We start from the raw sequence: 18085 nt of genomic DNA, 5'->3' as shown, positions 1-18085 counted from the left end.
CATCCTCCTGGTCACAGGTAAAACATTAAAAGGATTCAGAGCCTAATCCTGTGCTCAGCAGCACGGCTCCATGCTGCCGAGCACAGTCGCGTACATGCCGTAAGGCATTTGTGGGGCTCACCGCCGGGCTCCCGTGGCTCCACAGTCTCCTGGACCGCCAACCTGCGGAACGGTAGCCCCATGGGGGCAGGGTGGGGAGGAGGCGTTCCGGGAAGGGGGGAGACCAGTGGGAGGCATGCCGGGGGGGGGAGGGAAGAGGATCTGCGGAGCTCTGCTCCGCAGGATCCAGGGTGCTCATGTAGGGCTATGCGCCCTACACGAGTGCCTATTCCTTACCGGTAGCCCCATTGTGGGGCTAATTACCTTACTCAGGGGAAGGGGACAAATGTCCCTTTCTCCCGAGGCGCCTCCCGCGGTAGCGTGGGAGGTACTGGATTCAGCGGCAGCCCTCCTCAGTGCCGCCAAGCCTGGGTGCCCCGGGCAGCTCAGGATTGGGCTGCCCATCACCAAAAGGCAACAAAAAAATCCAAAATTTCATTTATTCATTGGAATGAATCACTGTGTACATTCAACAATCACACCACACAAATCACATGAGCTAATTAGTTCTAAAGTAAAAAGCCAACATTCACAACTTCCTAATAGAGGAGTAGGCCATCTCAAATACTACTGTAGTATGTAACAACAAATAGTGCTGGCTGGTCAGCAAAATTGACTTTACAAATTCAGTCATCCAACCAAAATGATATTTAATTAGCCCTACACCTTTGCATTGAATGCTAGAGTTTCTAATCCTGGCAGTTCCCATTCAGTCATCCATCTTCACCATTAAGGTCCACAAACTTTAGGAGAGTCTTCTTCATTTTTCCACAAGCTGCCAATCTTATTCCACATTTGTCAGCAAGACCCTGGGACTATCATGATTTAACATATGTGACTAAGCGCCTGTGAGCCTTCCCCTCTTTTCCTTTCTCCTCCCCTTATACATCACAACTGGATGCTCTTAATCATGGCAAATGGCAAACCTTAATTTGTAATCAAACCCAGAAACAAATGGTTTGCCAATAACCACAATTAGATGCTTCCAATCACAGTATGTGGGGGGGAACAGATGTGAGCCCAAAGAATGCAACTGCTAGTCCACATAAAACACACAAAGCACCATGTTTAGTTTTACATCTGAACACAGCATGGCTTCCTGACAAGTTGCTGTTGCCCACTCAGATATATTTCATCTTTACCAGAATGCCTGCTGGATTCCTTTCTTCCACACATTCTTGCAGTCACCAGGATCCTATGCATCAGGTTCAATTGTTTGTTCACACTCTGCTTTTCTTGGGAAACAGATGCATGTAGACTAAGGCAAAGTACTGACAGCTAATGAAGCAAAAACACAGCTCCTACTCTACAGACCTGGTGACTGCAGAAGGATGAAAGCTATCTAGAAAGCTAAAAATATCCAATAATTTTTAATGAGTTCCAAGTAGCAGATAAACTCCATGAATAGTCCTGCCGATCTCCATATTTATCATAGTCAATCCTAACTCTTCAGAATCATGTCTTTATACAGTCTCCTGCCCTCTGTGAGAAGTTTTAAGGTCACTGACACAATACAACTGAGCTACTAAAGCAAATGCTTAGTAAGCTAGTACTACCAAGTCCACAGCTGCAGGATCCATATCCTGAGTTAATTTGCTCTTATTCCTCTAGGCTGGTAGTGCATAGCAATCTTAATACTAACCCTTGATAAAATCAATGTCAGTGGAATGAAATAGTTCTGGACTCTAATTTCCAGCTTTGTAGTTTCTATCCTGTGTTTGCACATAGGACTGAAGGAAGAATAGGTGAGTGCCAAGAGGAAAGGCTGAAGGGCAGGTACTGGAAAGGGGAGAAGGCACATGCTGGTACCAGCCGTTGCATTTTGGAACCATTCCCAGAGAGCTCTCCAATACTTGCCAGCACATAGCTCTATATAAAATCTCTGCCAGATGTAAGCTCTACCGCCGCCATGTGGTACAAGCAAACCCAGGAAATGCACTTTCCCTCACAATGCTCATTTATGACATGGGATGGGCACAAATCATCATCCTCAGATCCTCCAAGAATCAAACTAGGTCCCCTAGATGCTTTGTGAATTTAGTCTTTTTTTCCATCAAAAGGATCAGTATCCCTTCTAGAACAAGGCACTTATGAATGAAAATTCTGGGAATATTTTCATTCAGAGAAACTTAGACCAGTGTTTCTCAAAGTGTGGGTCTTGAGCCAATTTCATGTGAATTCCCATTCATTTCAATGTGCATTTTATTTTTACTATATTAGACTTTATGCTACCATGGTAAGTGACTGCATTTGGGGAAATGTTACACATCTGTATTTTAACAGGCCCATTACACAGTAAACTCATCTAGATTGAGGAACTCAGTGAATGCTATTATAAGAAAAGGCAAGCACACCAGGGCCAGTGATGCGACTCGTTGCATCTAGTTTGGTCCTAAAAGACAGAGAGAGACTCAAGACACAATAGGGCAAAAAATCCCAATTCTCAAGGTGACCAGATACAGTGGAAGACAGAATACCTTTAAACTAGGGCTTTTCAAACTGGGGTGTCGCAACGCCCCAGCCAAAGGGCCCTGGCCTCTTTCCCCTTAAGACAGCCATTTTCAACCTTTTTCAGCTCACGGCGCACTGATAAGGCACTAAAATTGTCAAGGCACATTACCAGTTTTTTTTTACTTATATTAAATTACTACATTACAGTTAATCTTGAATTAATAAAATTGTATGTATGTTGGCAACCTTCAGTCTCGAAAGACTATGGTATCCAATAAAATTAGAACCACCTAATAAAATTAATACAATTAAATGTATTATACATTTATAATTTATAAATTTATAATTTATAATTTTTATAAATGTCATTTATAAATACATGACAAAAAAATTGACAAGAAGCATGGAGAGGGAATTATATGTGGTTTCTGAAAAGGCGATAAAATCCTCTGTTCAAATTCTTATCAAAAGTACCTGAAAGTGTTGGCAAAGACAGGGCAGGTTGATCACATAGTGGGTGAGGGGCAGTGAGGAGACATGATTGAAACAAGTGCAGGATTAAACTGAGGGTGGGGGAGAGAGAGAGAGAGAGAGAGAGAGAGAGAGAGAGAATGTGAGGCAGTGATTCTGTATCTTTAGAAGGTGTGGACAAGGGAGGGGAGGGACAGTAAGAGAGTTGCTAACTGTGGTTGTGAGATTTTTTTTGGGGGGGGGAATATGCCTGGGGAAGGGGGTGGGGGAGAAGAGGAAAGAGAAGTGCCAATTGCCTGCTTATGTATTTGAGAAAAAAAGAGTGCAACCAAAAGCCCAATCCTATGCATGCCTGCTCAGAAGTAAGCCCCATTATAGTCAATGGGGCTTACTCCCAGGAAAGTGTGGATGGGATAGTACCCCCAGAGCCCAATCCTATGTATGCTTGCTCAGAAGAAATACTTACTCCCAGGTATGCTTACTCCCAGGTAAGTGTGGATAGGATTGTGGCCCAGCGCCCTTCCTCTAAAAGCCCCAAAGTGCAGGGAGGGTCACTTTGGAGAATTGCAGGCAAACTGGCAAGGAAAAGGGACTTTCAGGAACCTTTTTCACTGCCAGCCTAAGACAGCCTGTCAGCCAGTCCTTAGGGTGAGGGTCTCAGCAGACTCGCTCACTATGTACCTGCATGCAGCTTCTGGCTCCCTCTTCTCACTCACTCCGCAGCTCCCACCTCCTGGCTCCTCCAGGCCTCTCTGGTTGGGCAATCAGCAGGCAGGCAACAACCGCCTTCGTGCCCAAACCTATGCCTGTCTACTCTGGAGTAAGCCCCATAGTAGCCAATGGGGTTTACTCCCAGGAAAGTGAGGATCAGGTTGCAGCCTGAGTCGTGCTCAGTAGCAGGAGCTCCAGCACATTCTTCAGCTGCTGCGTGGGATGCAAAGCAGCCACAACCAGCCCTTTCCCTGGCTGCTCCCTTGCTTGTTCTCCCTGCTGAGGGAGGCTCAAAGCAGCCGCTTCTCCCGCACGTTGCCTCCTGATCCTGCGGCACACCTGAGACAGCCTCGTCACAGCTGAAAACCGCTGCCTTAAGGGGCAGGGCAAGGAGGAGGTAGTGACTAGATCCCCAGGATCGCGTCACTAAGGGGGCTGCAGGGACTGGCATGTACTCACCAGTTCCTTCAGCAGCCTCCCAGGGGTGCAGGGAACCCTGTGTAAGCGTCTGCAGGGCTCCCCATATCTTCAAAAGTGAAAGACCGCGCTCTACTTCCAATTTTGCAGAGGTGGGGTGCAATCGCTGCACTTTCACTTTTGAAGACACAGGGAGCCCTGCAGATGCTCGCGCTGGACTTCCCACACGCGCAGGAGGCTGCTGCAGGGACCGGTGAGTACATGCCAGTCCCTGCAGGCCCCTTAGCGACGCGATCTTGGGAATCACATCGCTGCCTTTCCCCAGCCCCAACTCCCCCCCATCCCCTGCAAGGACTTACTGTGGTCCTCAAACTCCCTGCAAGTATTCTTTGACAGCAGTCCACATAACAGGGGATAGACTAGTGCAACAAGTAACCAGCCTGGCTAGTCACCTATGTTGTGACCATGGGTAGTGTCAAAGAATAGTGGCGTCATGAATGGAGAAACCATAGGTTGGGAACCCTCTATAATCCATCTGAGATTGTAAACAATATGGAGTGTAAATTCCACCATCCCTACATAACAAGGCGGAAGAAACATTCAAGAAAACAGTTAAGAGACCTTGAGTTTCCTTACCAAAGCAGACACCACGGTGTGGAACAAAGGCTTTACAAGCTGTAGCAATGGCAAGTTCAGCAGAAATTATTGTCTTAATGATCAGGTCCTCCACATTAGCCATCAGAGCTGAAAGAAGCAGAAAAAACAGGGAAATGCAAGGGACTTTCATTGCTAACCTGCAATATCACAACAGGCCATACATGTGAACTTTTGTGTTAACAGGAGACAGTGAGCAAAAAGCACACGCAAGCACTCATGCAAGACAAAACTCTAAGCACAATTATATTAAACAAATTATGACTGTAAAGGCACCATAAACATGCAGATTTAGCCAGAATTTCTGAGCCAGGATACCTGAGAGACTGCCCACTTCTGTACAATCCAGCTTCGCCTTTGCCTATGGGGGTGAGATGGGTGGCTGTAATGAATAGGGCCTTCTCAGTAGTGGCACCAACTTTATGGAACACCCTCACTCATAGCTTACCAACTGCTCCCTCCCTTAGAGGCTTTCTGGCAGGACCTAATGTTACCAAAAAGGCTGTTTTGTTTAGGGGAATTATTTATATTAGCCTTCTGGAAACTTTTGGGACCATAGGCTGGATACAAGACAGCGTAGAGCAAAGAAATCCCTTGTTTAGCTTAATGAGGAGATTGGGAGAAAGATAACTTTCAATCAAAGGATTATATTTTTATTGCAAAAATACACAAAGGTAAAACATAATACACATGGAGAATCGATAAGTATAGATTTCTAGTACTGTTCTGTTGTACCTAACTAGTGGTGGATGCGTGTGCTGTGTATTTTGGGTGCATCCGAAAAAGAATCAGAAATGGACAGGAAGTAGGGAGGTATTATAGGGGTTCCTTAATCTGCTAAACCCAGTTGCTGACTAAAGATGGGGGAGCAGGGAGGAATAGGTAGGGAAGAAGGGGGGGGAGTTTAGACGCAACGATATATTTACCTGTCGGGGGGGGAGAGTTGGAGGAAGAGTCTGGCCACTCCGGCCGGTGGGCAGTCAGAGAGAGACCGCATGTGCTCTGAGTTCTCTCTTATAAGATTTGTCTTGGACCTGGAAGTTGATCTAAACTGACCGGAAGTATCCCAGAGCTGTGGGCATGCTCAGTAACACACAATGGTACACGTGGAGTATGTAAAGAAAAGGTGGAAGAGTCCAGAACTCAGTTTGACTCTGGGGGAGGGGGAGTAGCTTACTTCCTGTTGCTACAGGCTGGAGGTGGCTTAATGGCTGTAATTTAGTTAACAATAGGTGGTAGACTTTGCTGCCAAAGTCCTCCTCCTTTAAGGTGTTTGCATATTCAGTGATTGACTTAAACAATAAAGACATTTCCAGTGTCTCTGGAGAAAATGAGTCTTCCCAGACTGACAATCAACATGAGAGATGAGTGAGCTTAAGATTTGACTCCTTTTGTGGCCTGAAAGAGAAGTTTTAGGCCTGCATTTTAGTCCAAAATACATAACTAGATATAAAAACACAACTTGGAAGGGAAAAAGGGGATTTTCACATAACACTAAAAACATGGTTATTTAGATCAGCCTTCTGAGTTCAGATCTTTTAATATTGGATATTGTAGTTTTTAGACAGGTTAGGTTTTTATGGGCCTGATCCCCTTTTTGCTTGCTGCTAGTTCTACTAGTTCTCTCTTTGTATTTTAATGTGATATTTTTATGCTGTCTTGTTTTTAAGAAGATTTTTAATGTTTGTGGTTTTTATTGTGATTCTATGTTGTAAGCCACTTTGAATGTCCTTCAGAAGATAAAACGGGGCAGGAATTTAACAAATAAATATAAGAAAACCAAGTGAAATGATACTTAACACTGTATTTAGATGCAATGTTACATTGTATCAGATAACATTGTGTTCAGATACCATCTGGTGACAGATTATTCTGTTATCAGACAATTTTTTCTGGCCTATTAGCTCTAAATTTTAACAAAGCTATGGCAAAGCACATCTACACCTCTTCACTCTCATGCAAAATAAAAATGTTTGCAAGTAGTGTGTATCTTTTCAAAAATGGCATTTCACACTAAAGTTATAGTGTTTTTTTTCAGGGTTTCCTGCTGTAACGTATTTGTATGCATTGATATGATAAGCTACACATCTAGGAAAACTCTTACTTCCACAAGACAACAGCTTTATTATACAGCCTGACCATTTGCAAGGGGGTCAACTTGTGCAGCAAGATATACTTCTGGCCCTAAGACCACTGTCTAGAGCAGCGGTTCCCAAACTGGTTGGTTTGGGAACCTACCAGCGAGGGCAGCACTTAGGTTTGGCCCCTTAAGGGCTAGGGGCATTGCAGCAACACGATCCCGAGGATTGCACTGCTGCTGGAGAAAGAGGGGTGATTCCTAGCTTACCAGAAGCCAGTGATGAGTCCGGGGATGCGGGGAGACCCATGGACAACTCCACAGGGCTCCCCAAGCCTTGAAAATAAAAAACCGTGATCAGAAAGAAACTTCTGGTTTCCTGTTATGAAACAGGAAATAACTTCCAATCGCTTTGTTATTTTCAAATAAAAAATTTAAAAAATAAAAATTTTAAAATAAAATATTTTATTTTATAAAAGAGCGATCAGAAGTCACTTCCAGTTTCATAACAGGAAACCAGAAGTGTCTTTCAGATCACGGTTTTTTATTTTCAAGGCTTGGGGGGCCCTGAAGAGGTGTCCACAGGACTCCCCTCATCTCTACGTTGTTGGCATCAGGTAAGCCAGGAACTCCCCCTGTTAAATATCTGTTTATATACATTTTTCTGGAGAGAGGGTTCATAGCTTTCATCAGATTCTCAAAGCGGTCCACATCACAAAAAAGGTTCCGAACCACTAGGCTGAGACTAGCAGCCCTACGAAAATAAAACATTTCACTATTCCTGTTCTAGACCATCCTGCACTACTTTTGGGATCTCAGATTTAATCAAACTGCAATTGCTATACCCCCATATACACCAAACTGTCTGACCAATCTCTGATATGTGCGTATTCTCATGGTATTGCAAAATAATGCCTGCTTCAATCCCACAGGGTATTTCATGCATTTTGCAATCAGTAATTCACCAGCAAGTCTTCATCCTAATTCAGTGTTTCTCAAACGGTGGGTCAGGACCACTAGGTGGGTCGCGAGCCAATTTCAGGCGGGTCCCCATTCATTTCAATATTTTATTTTTTAATAGACTTGATGCTACCATGACTGCATTTGGGGAAATATTACAGACCTGTACTTTTAACAAGCTACTATGTATATTCTTTTAACAATGATAGTAAATGGGACTTACTCATGGGTATGTGTGAGTAGGATTGCAGCCTTGGATTGTGAAAAATTTTCCTGCTTGATGATGTCACTTCCGGCTAAGACACCACTTCTGGTGGGTCCTGACAGATTCTCATTCTAAAAAGTGGGTCCCAGTGCTAAATGTGTGAGAACCACTGTCCTAACTGATTGAACTTACAAGCAAACAGAAATGTCCCTCCTTTCTGCATTTAAATGAGCACATGAATGTCATTCATAGATAGAGAGTAAGAAAAAAGAAACACAAGTAAGCACCTCGCTCAAAAGAACCCTTATGACTGACTATACTGGTGCTGATGAGACATCAACGCTAAAAGCAAATACAGGTGGAGCCTCTTTATTCGCGATATTTTAAACTGCAAATCTGACTCAATGCGGGTCCCCAGGACCTGTGTGGTGCCAGATTTGGCCCCACCTGAGCCCTCCAGAGGCGACAAAAACCAGAAGTGCCTCTCTAGGACCTTCGGAGGCCTTTCCGAGGCCCATGGAGGCTGTGCGCAGCCTCCAGGGGCCTCAGAAGGGCCTCCTGAGGCAACTGGAGCACAGTCCACCTACGGAAGACTGGCTCTGAGGCATTTAGAGGCTTTTCTGAAGCCCGCAGAGGCTGCGTGCAGCCTCCACAGGCCTCGGAAAGGCTTCCGAAGGTCCTAGAAGGGCACTTCCGGTTTCCGGCTACGCACAGCCTCCATGGGCCTCAGAACAGCTCTGCTCATGTTCGAAGGTGGATGGAGCCCAAATTTTGCGTGACATGGTTCCGCATGGGTTCCAAGAACGGAACCCTCATGAATAATGAGGCTCCACCTGTAATCACTTCAGAGACAGATTGGAATTCCACTGTTCATTCATTATGCTATTCATGTTCATTCATCATTCATCACAACCATGGGTTGTGGTGCATGTGGGCACCAATGATGTGGGGAAGTGTAGCTGGGAGGTCCTGGAGGCCAAATTTAGGCTATTAAGTAGGAAGCTGAAAGCCAGGACCCCAAAGGTAGTATTCTCAGAAGTGCTACCTGTTCCACACACAGGGCCAGTTAGGCAGGCGGAGATCAGGGGTCTCAAGGCGTGGATGAGATGGTGGTGTAGGGAGGAGGGGTTTAGATTCGTTAGGCACTCGGAAACGTTTAGGGACAAGCAGGGTCTGTACAAGAGGGACAGGCTTCACTTGAACCAGAATGGAACCAGACTGCTGTTGCATAACATTAAAAAAGGTGGCAGAGCAGCTTTAAACTGAAAGCCGACAGGAGCCGAGGGGCATCCGGTTCGGGACTCCTCAACCCTATGGGGATGGGGAGGTTAGAGAACAACAAGGTAAAGACAGAGTAGGAAAAGAAATTGGGAATGGAAGCATGATGGGATGTGATAGACTGCTTGGCACTATGAGAGGATGCAGGGACAAAGGAGCTAATAAGCAGCCCATCCTGGGGCATTCCATGTACAAATGCTTTTATGCAAATGCCCGAAGTCTCCAAGCAAAGATGGGAGAACTGGAATGTTTGGTGACTAGAGAAAACTTTGATATAATGGGCATAACGGAAAGCGGGTGGATTGTGGAAAACCAGTGGGATACCACAATCCCAGGCTATAAACTCTACAAGAGCAATAGGGAGGGGCGTGTTGGAGGTGGGGTGGCCATTCATGTTAAAGAAGGGGTAGAATCCAGCAAAGTAGAAATTGAAGGCAGGTCCGACTCCACCGTAGAATCTTTGTGAGTTAAATTACCATGCCTGAGGAGTGATGTAATACTGGGGGCATACTATCATCCTCCAGATAGCCAGGGAGACAGACCAGGGACAGACTGCACTTGCTCTCAGTGTGGAAGGGATTGTCACTCCCAAATTGGCCTCTTCAGCCACACTAGATGCTGTTCCAGAACCACCATTCAGAGCGCGATACCATAGTCTTTCGAGACTGAAGGTTGCCAACAGTGTAATGGTGGAATGCGGAGAATCAGTGGGATACCGCAATCCTGGGCTATAAACTCTACAGGAGGGACAGGGAGGGGCGTGTTGGAGGTGGGGTGGCCATTTATGTTAAGGAAGGGATAGAATCCAGCAAAGTACAGATTGAAGGTGGGTCTGACTCCACTGTAGAATCTCTGTGGATTAAATTACCAGGTATGTGGAGCAATGTAATACTGGGGGCATACTATTGTCCTCCAGACCAGAAATCGGAAGGGGACCTTGAAATGAGGAAACAGATCAGGGAAGTGACAAGGAGGGACAGGGTTGTAATCATGGGGGACTTCAATTATCCTCATATTGACTGGGTCAATTTGTGTTCTGGTCATGAAAAGGAGACCGGATTCCTTGACATGTTAAATGACTGTGCCTTAGAGCAGCTAGTCATGGAGCCCACCAGAGGACAGGTGACTCTGGATTTAATATTGTGCAGTACTCAGAACCTGGTTACAGATGTCAATGTTACGGAGCCGTTGGGGAACAGTGATCATGCTGCAATCCGTTTCTACATGCACGTTGGGGGAAGAATATCGGGCAAATCTCTCACAAAAACCCTTGACTTCCGACGGGCAGACTTCCCTCAAATGAGGAGGCTGGTTAGGGAGGTTGAAAGGGAAGGTAAAGACGGTCCAGTCTCTCCAGAGTGCATGGAGGCTGCTTAAAACAACAGTAACAGAGGCCCAGCAGAAGTGTATACCACAAAGAAAGAAGGGTTCCACTAAATCCAGGAGGGTGCCCGCATGGCTAACCAGCCAAGTTAGAGAGGCTGTAAAGGGCAAAGAAGTTTCCTTCCATAAATGGAAGTCTTGCCCTAATGAGGAGAATAAAAAAGAACAAACTGTGGCAAAAGAAATGTAAGAAGGTGATACGGGAGGCCAAGAGAGACTATGAGGAACACATGGCCAGCAACATTAAGGGGAATAATAAAAGCTTCGAATAAAATAAATTCAAAAAATAAAATATTTTGAAACCTGCCAGAGAAGCAATTGGCACTGTCGATAGTGAGGGAGAGAAAGGAGACTTAGAGATGGCAGAGAAATTAAATTAGTTCTTTGCATCTGTCTTCATGACAGAAGACCTCGGGCAAATACCGCTGCCCGAATGCCCCCCCCACCAAGGAATTAAATCAGATAGAGGTTAAGAGCGAAGATGTTTCAGACCTAATTGACAAATTAAAGATCAATAAGTCACCGGGGCCCGGATGGCATCCACCCAAGAGTTATTAAGGAACTGAAGAATGAAGTTGCTGATCTCTTGACTAAAATATGCAACTTGTCCCGCAAAATGGCCACGGTGCCAGAGGATTGGAGGATAGCAAATGTCACACCGATTTTTAAAAAAGGAAGGAGAGGGGGACCCGGGAAACTATAGGCTAGTCAGCCTAACATCTATACTAGGTAAGATGGTGGAATGCCTCATCAAAGATAGAATCTCAAAACATACAGACGAACAAGCCTTGCTGAGGAAGAATCAACATGGCTTCTGTAAGGGTAAGACTTGCCTCGCAAACCTTTTAGAATTCTTTGAAAAGGTCAGCAGGTACGTGGATGCAGGAGAACCCGTGGACATTATATAGCTGGACTTTCAGAAGGCGTTCGACACGGTCCCTACCAAAGGCTACTGAAAAAACTCCACAGTCAGGGAATTGGAGGGCAGGTCCTCTCCTGGACTGAGAACTGGATGCAGATCAGGAAACTGAGTGGGTGTCAATGGGCAACTTTCACAATGCAGGGAGGTGAAAAGCAGTGTGCCCCAAGGATCTGTCCTCGGACCGGTACTCTTCAACCTCTTCATAAGTGACCTGGAGATAGGGTTGAGTAGTGAGATGGTTAAGCTTGCAGAAGACACCAAGCTTCTGAGTGGTGAAGACCAGAAGCGATTGTGAGGAGCTCCATAAGGATCTCTCCAAACTGGCAGAATGGGCAGCAAAATGGCAGATGCATTTCAATATAAGTAAGTGTAGAAGGCAGTGAAGAAGACCAATTCCATGCTTGGGATCATCAGAAAAGGTACTGAGAATAAAACAGCTAATATTATAATGCCATTATACAAATTGATGGTTAAGGCCACACCTGGACTACTGTGTCCAGTTCTGGTCACCCCATCTCAAAAAGGACATAGAGGAAATGGAAAAGGTGCAAAAGAGAGCAACTAAGATGAATACTGGGCTGGGGCACCTTCTTTATGAGGAAAGGCTACAGCATTTGGGCCTCTTCAGCCTAGAAAAGAGGCGCCTGACGGGGGGGACAAGATTTAGACATACAAAATTATGCACGGGAAGGAAAGAGTGGATAGAGAGATGCTCTTTACGCTGTCACATAACACCAGAACCAGGGGACATCCACTAAAATTGAGTGTTGGGAGAGTTAGGACAGACAAAAGAAAATATTTCTTTACTCAGCGTGTGGTTGGTCTGCGGAACTCCTTGCCACAGGATGTGGTGATGGCATCTGGCTTAGATGCCTTTAAAAGGGGATTGGACAAATTTCTGGACGAAAATTCCATTACGTGTTACAAGACATGATGTGTATGTGCAACCTCCTGATTTTAGAAATTATTATTATTATTATTATTATTATTAAACTTTATTTATATGCCGCCCTTCTCCCCAAAGGGACCCAGGGCGGCTCACAACATATTAAAAACAGATTAAAAACATAATTTCACCACAAATAAAAACATATTAAAAACACATTAACATATACCCATAAAAACCATGATCAGATAAAAAGTCAGATAAAAAGAGCAAAACGTAGCAAATCAGAGGAATCAGGCCTGTAAAAATACTAAAAAAGATACAGAAGAGATGTTTAAAAAGGCCATGCACTCAGAAGGCTTCTTTAAACAAAAATGTCTTCAGGCCTCGCCGAAAAGTCTCAAGAGAGGGAGCCATTCTCAAGTCAAGGGGAAGGGAATTCCATAATGTTGGTGCCACTACTGAGAAGGCCCTATTTCTTGCCGCTGTCCCACATACCTCCTTAGGCGGCGGCACTTGTAAAAAGGCTTTCTCTGATGACCTAAGAGGACGAGTCGGATTGTATGGAAGTAGGCGATCTCTGAGATAGCCTGGCCCATAGCAGTATAGGGCTTTAAAGGTCAAAACCAGCACCTTGAATTGGGCCTGGAAACGAATGGGCAGCCAATGCAGCCCCCGGAGAAGCGGGCTGACAGAGTCAAACCGCCTAGCTCCAGTGACCACACGGGCCGCCGCAGTCTGCACTAATTGCAGTGGGTTATGAGTTATGTCAGATACAAGAAAGGGCACCAGGATGCAGGTCTCTTTTTATCTGGTGTGCTCCCTGGGGCATTTGGTGGGCCACCGTGAGATACAGGAAGCTGGACTAGATGGGACTTTGGCCTGATCCAGCAGAGTTGTTCTTATGCTACCAATCCACCAAGAAAATATGAGAAAGAGGCTGTGCCATAGGATATGCATATCTAGGATGAAAGACATTCACTGAGAAAGGACAGAAGGAGCAACCATATGCATGTACAGACACAAAGAAAAGAGCATCGCTAGTCACAACTCTAGAATGACAAGCAAAGACAATACCAGGAAAATTCATTCAGACAAGAATGAAGTAATGGATTAATCTGTTCAGAAGAAGTGGGAGAGTCAAATTAGAGAGGGAGAATTATTATTATTATTTAAAAGTCACTTTAAGAGATTTTAGACCTAGTACAGTTGGCAATATCAAGCAAGGTAAAAATTGCCAGAGTTTCAAAGGAGGTTCTGAACTCACCAGTTGTATCTCTCCCTTCTTGTTTCAGGTATCTCAGCATTGCACTCATACTCCACTTATTCCCATAATCCTCCACATCAGGATCATCACAACTATAAAACCAAAGACACAAAAGTTCACACTGGAGACCTCAGAAACTCTAGAGCTGCTTTGCCACAGCAATTCCTAATGGCTTTGGCTGTTTTAATGCAGAACCAGAAGCCAAACAACTCTCACATAAATTCAACTACCTGACATAGTCACCGCTTTTCTTGTTGACACTGTAGTTTGTTAGATGCATGAACTGGTTTTTAATATTCTTTGCTCCATGGTCGTATCTCACAGTTGCAAACCTATAAAACAAGAACCAAACTGAACATTCATTTAGAGTAGAGATGATTATTTATTCCATCATTCTTAAGGCAATTGGGGGTGAAGGGAGTAGAGAGGTTGCTTGGACGTTACTTACTCCCCAGCACCTGTGTGTTAACTGAGATCAGAAGATAGTTTCCAGTTTGCCTGCTTCCTATCCCTACCCTGCTTCCTACCCCACCCTACACCTAGAAGCAAACTACAACACTAGAAAATAATGCAAGATCTCCCTTAACTTTGAACATGAATGTTTAACTGAGTAGGTTCAGTAACCAAAGACAGAGATAAGCATTCAAATATAGGATCGATCCATGTAGACATCATCTTCTCTCCTGTAATACTGTAGCCCAAGTTTCCATACAGTCATTAGTACAGGTGTTTGAAAATGGTGTTATTTACTTAGAAGAAGCCCATTGTGTACAGTAAGTATTAGGCTGTAATCCTATCTTAACAGAAACAAACACCTGTAGTCAACAGGCACCTCACAGCCAAGCTATTTTTTGTTATTTTTTCTCATTACACTGAAAGTGCCACTCATAAGCCTGAAATTTGATAGAAGTTTTTGGTGGGTTGTTCTTGTTTTTTAAATAGTATGAGAAGTATTAACACATTCCTTATTTTGTCTTGCAACAGCAACTATAGATGGCTCCAGAACCCCGATAGTTATCCAAGAAGTTTTTCCACAACGGCAAGATCGTACAACATTGTGTAAAAGGGCTTTACATAGGTAGGCCAAAAATACGCCTAGAGCAACTATCCTTTTTTGCAGCCTTATTTATATTATTTATATATTTAAAAGATGTATATCTTACTCTTCCCCCGAAACGTTGGGGCACTCAGAGTGGCTTACAACCATAAAATTAAAATCCATTAAAAACAAATCACAATAAAATCAGCTGTTAACTCTGTTAAATCACAATGTCCTGTTCAAGGGACTTATCAAAGCAAACCTATACACACACTGACAACTCACACAATGGAGCAATGACATGACTTGTTTACAGAATTCATTCCTTGTTCCACAAACTCCATTGGCATGGACCATTATGCCAATATGGGCCAATTGTTAGAGGTGTTTAGGTTCAGAGGACCCTGGTCACAGAGGTGTTTTGAGTACAGAGATTTCTTTAGCTCTATAAGGATTCACAGATGAAGAATGACAGACCATAAATGGAATCAAAGAACAAGAATATTCTGGCTACTGAACAGCTTCACGTAAAGAAGCACTAAAACAACCTCTTCCCCAGGGATCCCCTACAGTCTCCAAACCATATCAAATCAGGAATCCCCAAACAGTCTCCAAATCAACATGATCTGACCATGCATACACTGCTCACCTATCCCTACAGCCCCTCCATATACCATCAGAGTCAGATATCACCTTGCATTGGCCATTTAATATTCTTTTATATCCTCTTCCAAACTCTAGCTACCATCTCAGGCTTTACTAGGTGTGATCCAAGGTCATTCTTACATCTCCCAATGAGCCTCATATGCTTATCTAAGAGTGGCAGGCTGTTTCATCCTGGCCTAACTGGGCAAGCCATGGTTAGCATTAGCCAAAAGTACAAAATGCTATACAAGTGCATTACTATATGTACATGCTTGCTATAGAAGTGAGGAAGAAGGTGGATCATGAGACTAGATGCTATCCCCCCCCCTGCCACTGTCTTAACTACATTCCCCAAACATCAAGGGCCTGCCAGGCAGGGGTTACTGTGAGGGGGATTGGGCTGCTGTAATAGGCTCTGGCCACAGCACTGTCTATGAGGTAATGTGAATTCCTTGGCTCATAGTGAGTACCTGAATTCTTTGGAAACCACAGGAATCCAGCAGAGAAAAGGTAAATATCTCCACGGAGCCAGTGCTAATTAGCAAGCAGGGCTACCAGAGGAGGGGGCACTAGGGGGCTCATGGAACAGGAAAGCACACACTGTCTGATATTACAAAGCGCTGCTGCCTGCTCTTTCGTTTCAGAACTTGCATAGCTCTTCAGCCACGTTCACTTCCCGCCCCCCTCTTTCTTGGGCTCCTGAAAAACACATTTGGTTTTCTGATCAACCCATTGTGCCACCACAAAATAACCCTTTACTTTCCTGGTTCAGCGCAAATCCAACTACAAATATCCACTCAGAAAAATTAAGATCCAAAATTACATCTCTTTAAAACCAAAGATTTTAAAATAGTTCCCTGTGACTCCAAACAAAGAAAAAAGTAGTTTGGGGAGAGAAAACCACAAACCCTGTGCCTGACTGCCCCCTGCTGGTATATTATTCTTGAATGGAATTTATACACCCCCAAGAGGGACACAGGCGGCTAAAGAAGACAAAAGGGGGGATAGCATACACTTATTTTGCAAGGGTAATTATCAAATAACAGATACATCCAAGCCCCCCACCTCCTTTGGTTTTACTGTGATGATAAAACCACAAATTTTTAAACAAGCCTCAGAAACCCTGAGGCTGTTACAAAGTTACACAGAGATACTCAAGGGCAAAATGCAATACCCTTTTCAGTATTGACTTCCAATACCAATGTAATGTTTTAACTGGCTGTTGATTCTGCCAGTTAATTCAGGTGCTCTGTTTCAACAACAAACACTAATACAGGCGGGGTGGGGGGAACCAAAAAGTACTATCACAAAAGTACCACATTCTTGGTCTTGTTTGAAACAAGACCCAAGGATAGGATGGAAGGTTGCTGTGGAACTAATTCATAAGACATACGAAGCAAAGTTTACAACCAGTTTCCCAAATTTGAGCAACAGAGTGTCAGCATTAAAATAATCCAGCACTTTTCAACCTCTCAGGGAGTGTTTGAGCTGCCCTAAGTCAGGGGTGCCCAAACCCCGGCCCAGGGGCCACTTGCAGCCCTCAAGGACTCCCAATCCGGCCCACAGATAGCCCCAGTCTCCAATGAGCCTCTGGCCCTCTGGAGACTTGCTGGAGCCCATGCTGTTTCGATGCAACTGCTCTCAGTGTGAGGGCAACTGTTGACCTCTCACATGAGCTGTGGGGCAAGGGCTCCCTCCACTGCTTGCTATTTCAGAAGTGTGATGCAGCAGCAGCAGTTAAGGAAAGGCTGGTCTTGCTTTGTGTAAGGCCTTTTATAGGCCTTGAGCTATTACAAGACCTTCATTCATTGATATAAGTTCCATCTCTAATATATTCATTTATGTAAATGTACGTAAATTCATTCAAATTTGAAATGTAAATGAATTCTTTTTTATTCCCGGCCCCCGACACAGTGTCAGAAAGATGATATGGCCCTCTTGCCAAAATGTTTGGACACCCCTGCTCTAAGTTCTTGCAGGGGTGGGGGGAGGCAGTGGGGGCAGGGGGAAGGCAACGGCATGGTCCCCAGGATGAGGGGGGCTGCAGGGGCTTGGCTGCATGTACCTGAGCCTCCTGCAGCCTCCCAAGGGTGCGGGAGCCCTGCGCGACCTTCTGCAGGGCTCCCTGCAGCTTCAGAAGTGAGAGTGGAGCAATCACACTCCACTTCCGCTTCAGCAGAGGCAGGGTGCAATCACTCCACTTTCACTTTTAAAGCTGCGGGGAGCCCTGCAGAAGGTCGCGCAGGGCTCCCCACACCCCCAGGAAGCTACAGGAGGCTTTGGTAAGTGTACCCAAGCCCCTGCAGCCCCCCCAAGCGGCACGATCCTGGGGATCACACCACTGCCTCCTCACTGCCTCCTGGCTGCCCCTTAAGGGGGCAGAGGCCAGGGTCCACAGGCTGGCGCATCGCAACGCCCCAGTCTAAAAAGCCCTGCAATAATCAAAGGAGATCTCTACATGCTGGTGATCTGACACTGTAGCACTACATGCTATAGTGTTCACAAACCTAAATTCTATATATTGGAAGTAGTATTATTCTTCTGTTCTCTCTTACTATCATTGCGTATGGGTCCTGTTCTACTGGAAAGCTAAACCATGGTTTAGCACTATGCAAATTAG

General features: G+C 44.8%; 1 protein-coding gene across 4 annotated transcripts in view; it reads right to left on the bottom strand.

The window, feature by feature from the left end:
* The window catches only part of TTLL5 (tubulin tyrosine ligase like 5), a 180265-nt gene that overhangs the window by 143105 nt on the left and 19075 nt on the right, over positions 1 to 18085 (bottom strand). For 3 of the 4 annotated variants that reach the window (XM_066627423.1, XM_066627432.1, XM_066627442.1), the window contains exons 10-12: positions 14012 to 14113; positions 13782 to 13873; positions 4786 to 4893 (exon numbers count right to left, since the gene is read on the bottom strand). The exons of the other annotated variant lie outside the window; for it this stretch is intronic. In XM_066627423.1, coding sequence (XP_066483520.1) covers positions 4786 to 4893; positions 13782 to 13873; positions 14012 to 14113 — 302 coding nt within the window. The remainder of the gene's footprint in view (positions 1 to 4785; positions 4894 to 13781; positions 13874 to 14011; positions 14114 to 18085) is intronic. 4 annotated transcript variants of the gene reach the window in all.

Source organism: Tiliqua scincoides, chromosome 1 (genome assembly GCF_035046505.1).
Source record: "Tiliqua scincoides isolate rTilSci1 chromosome 1, rTilSci1.hap2, whole genome shotgun sequence".
Taxonomy (NCBI): Eukaryota; Metazoa; Chordata; class Lepidosauria; order Squamata; family Scincidae; genus Tiliqua; species Tiliqua scincoides.
This window is presented reverse-complemented; position numbering and strand designations above follow the sequence as displayed.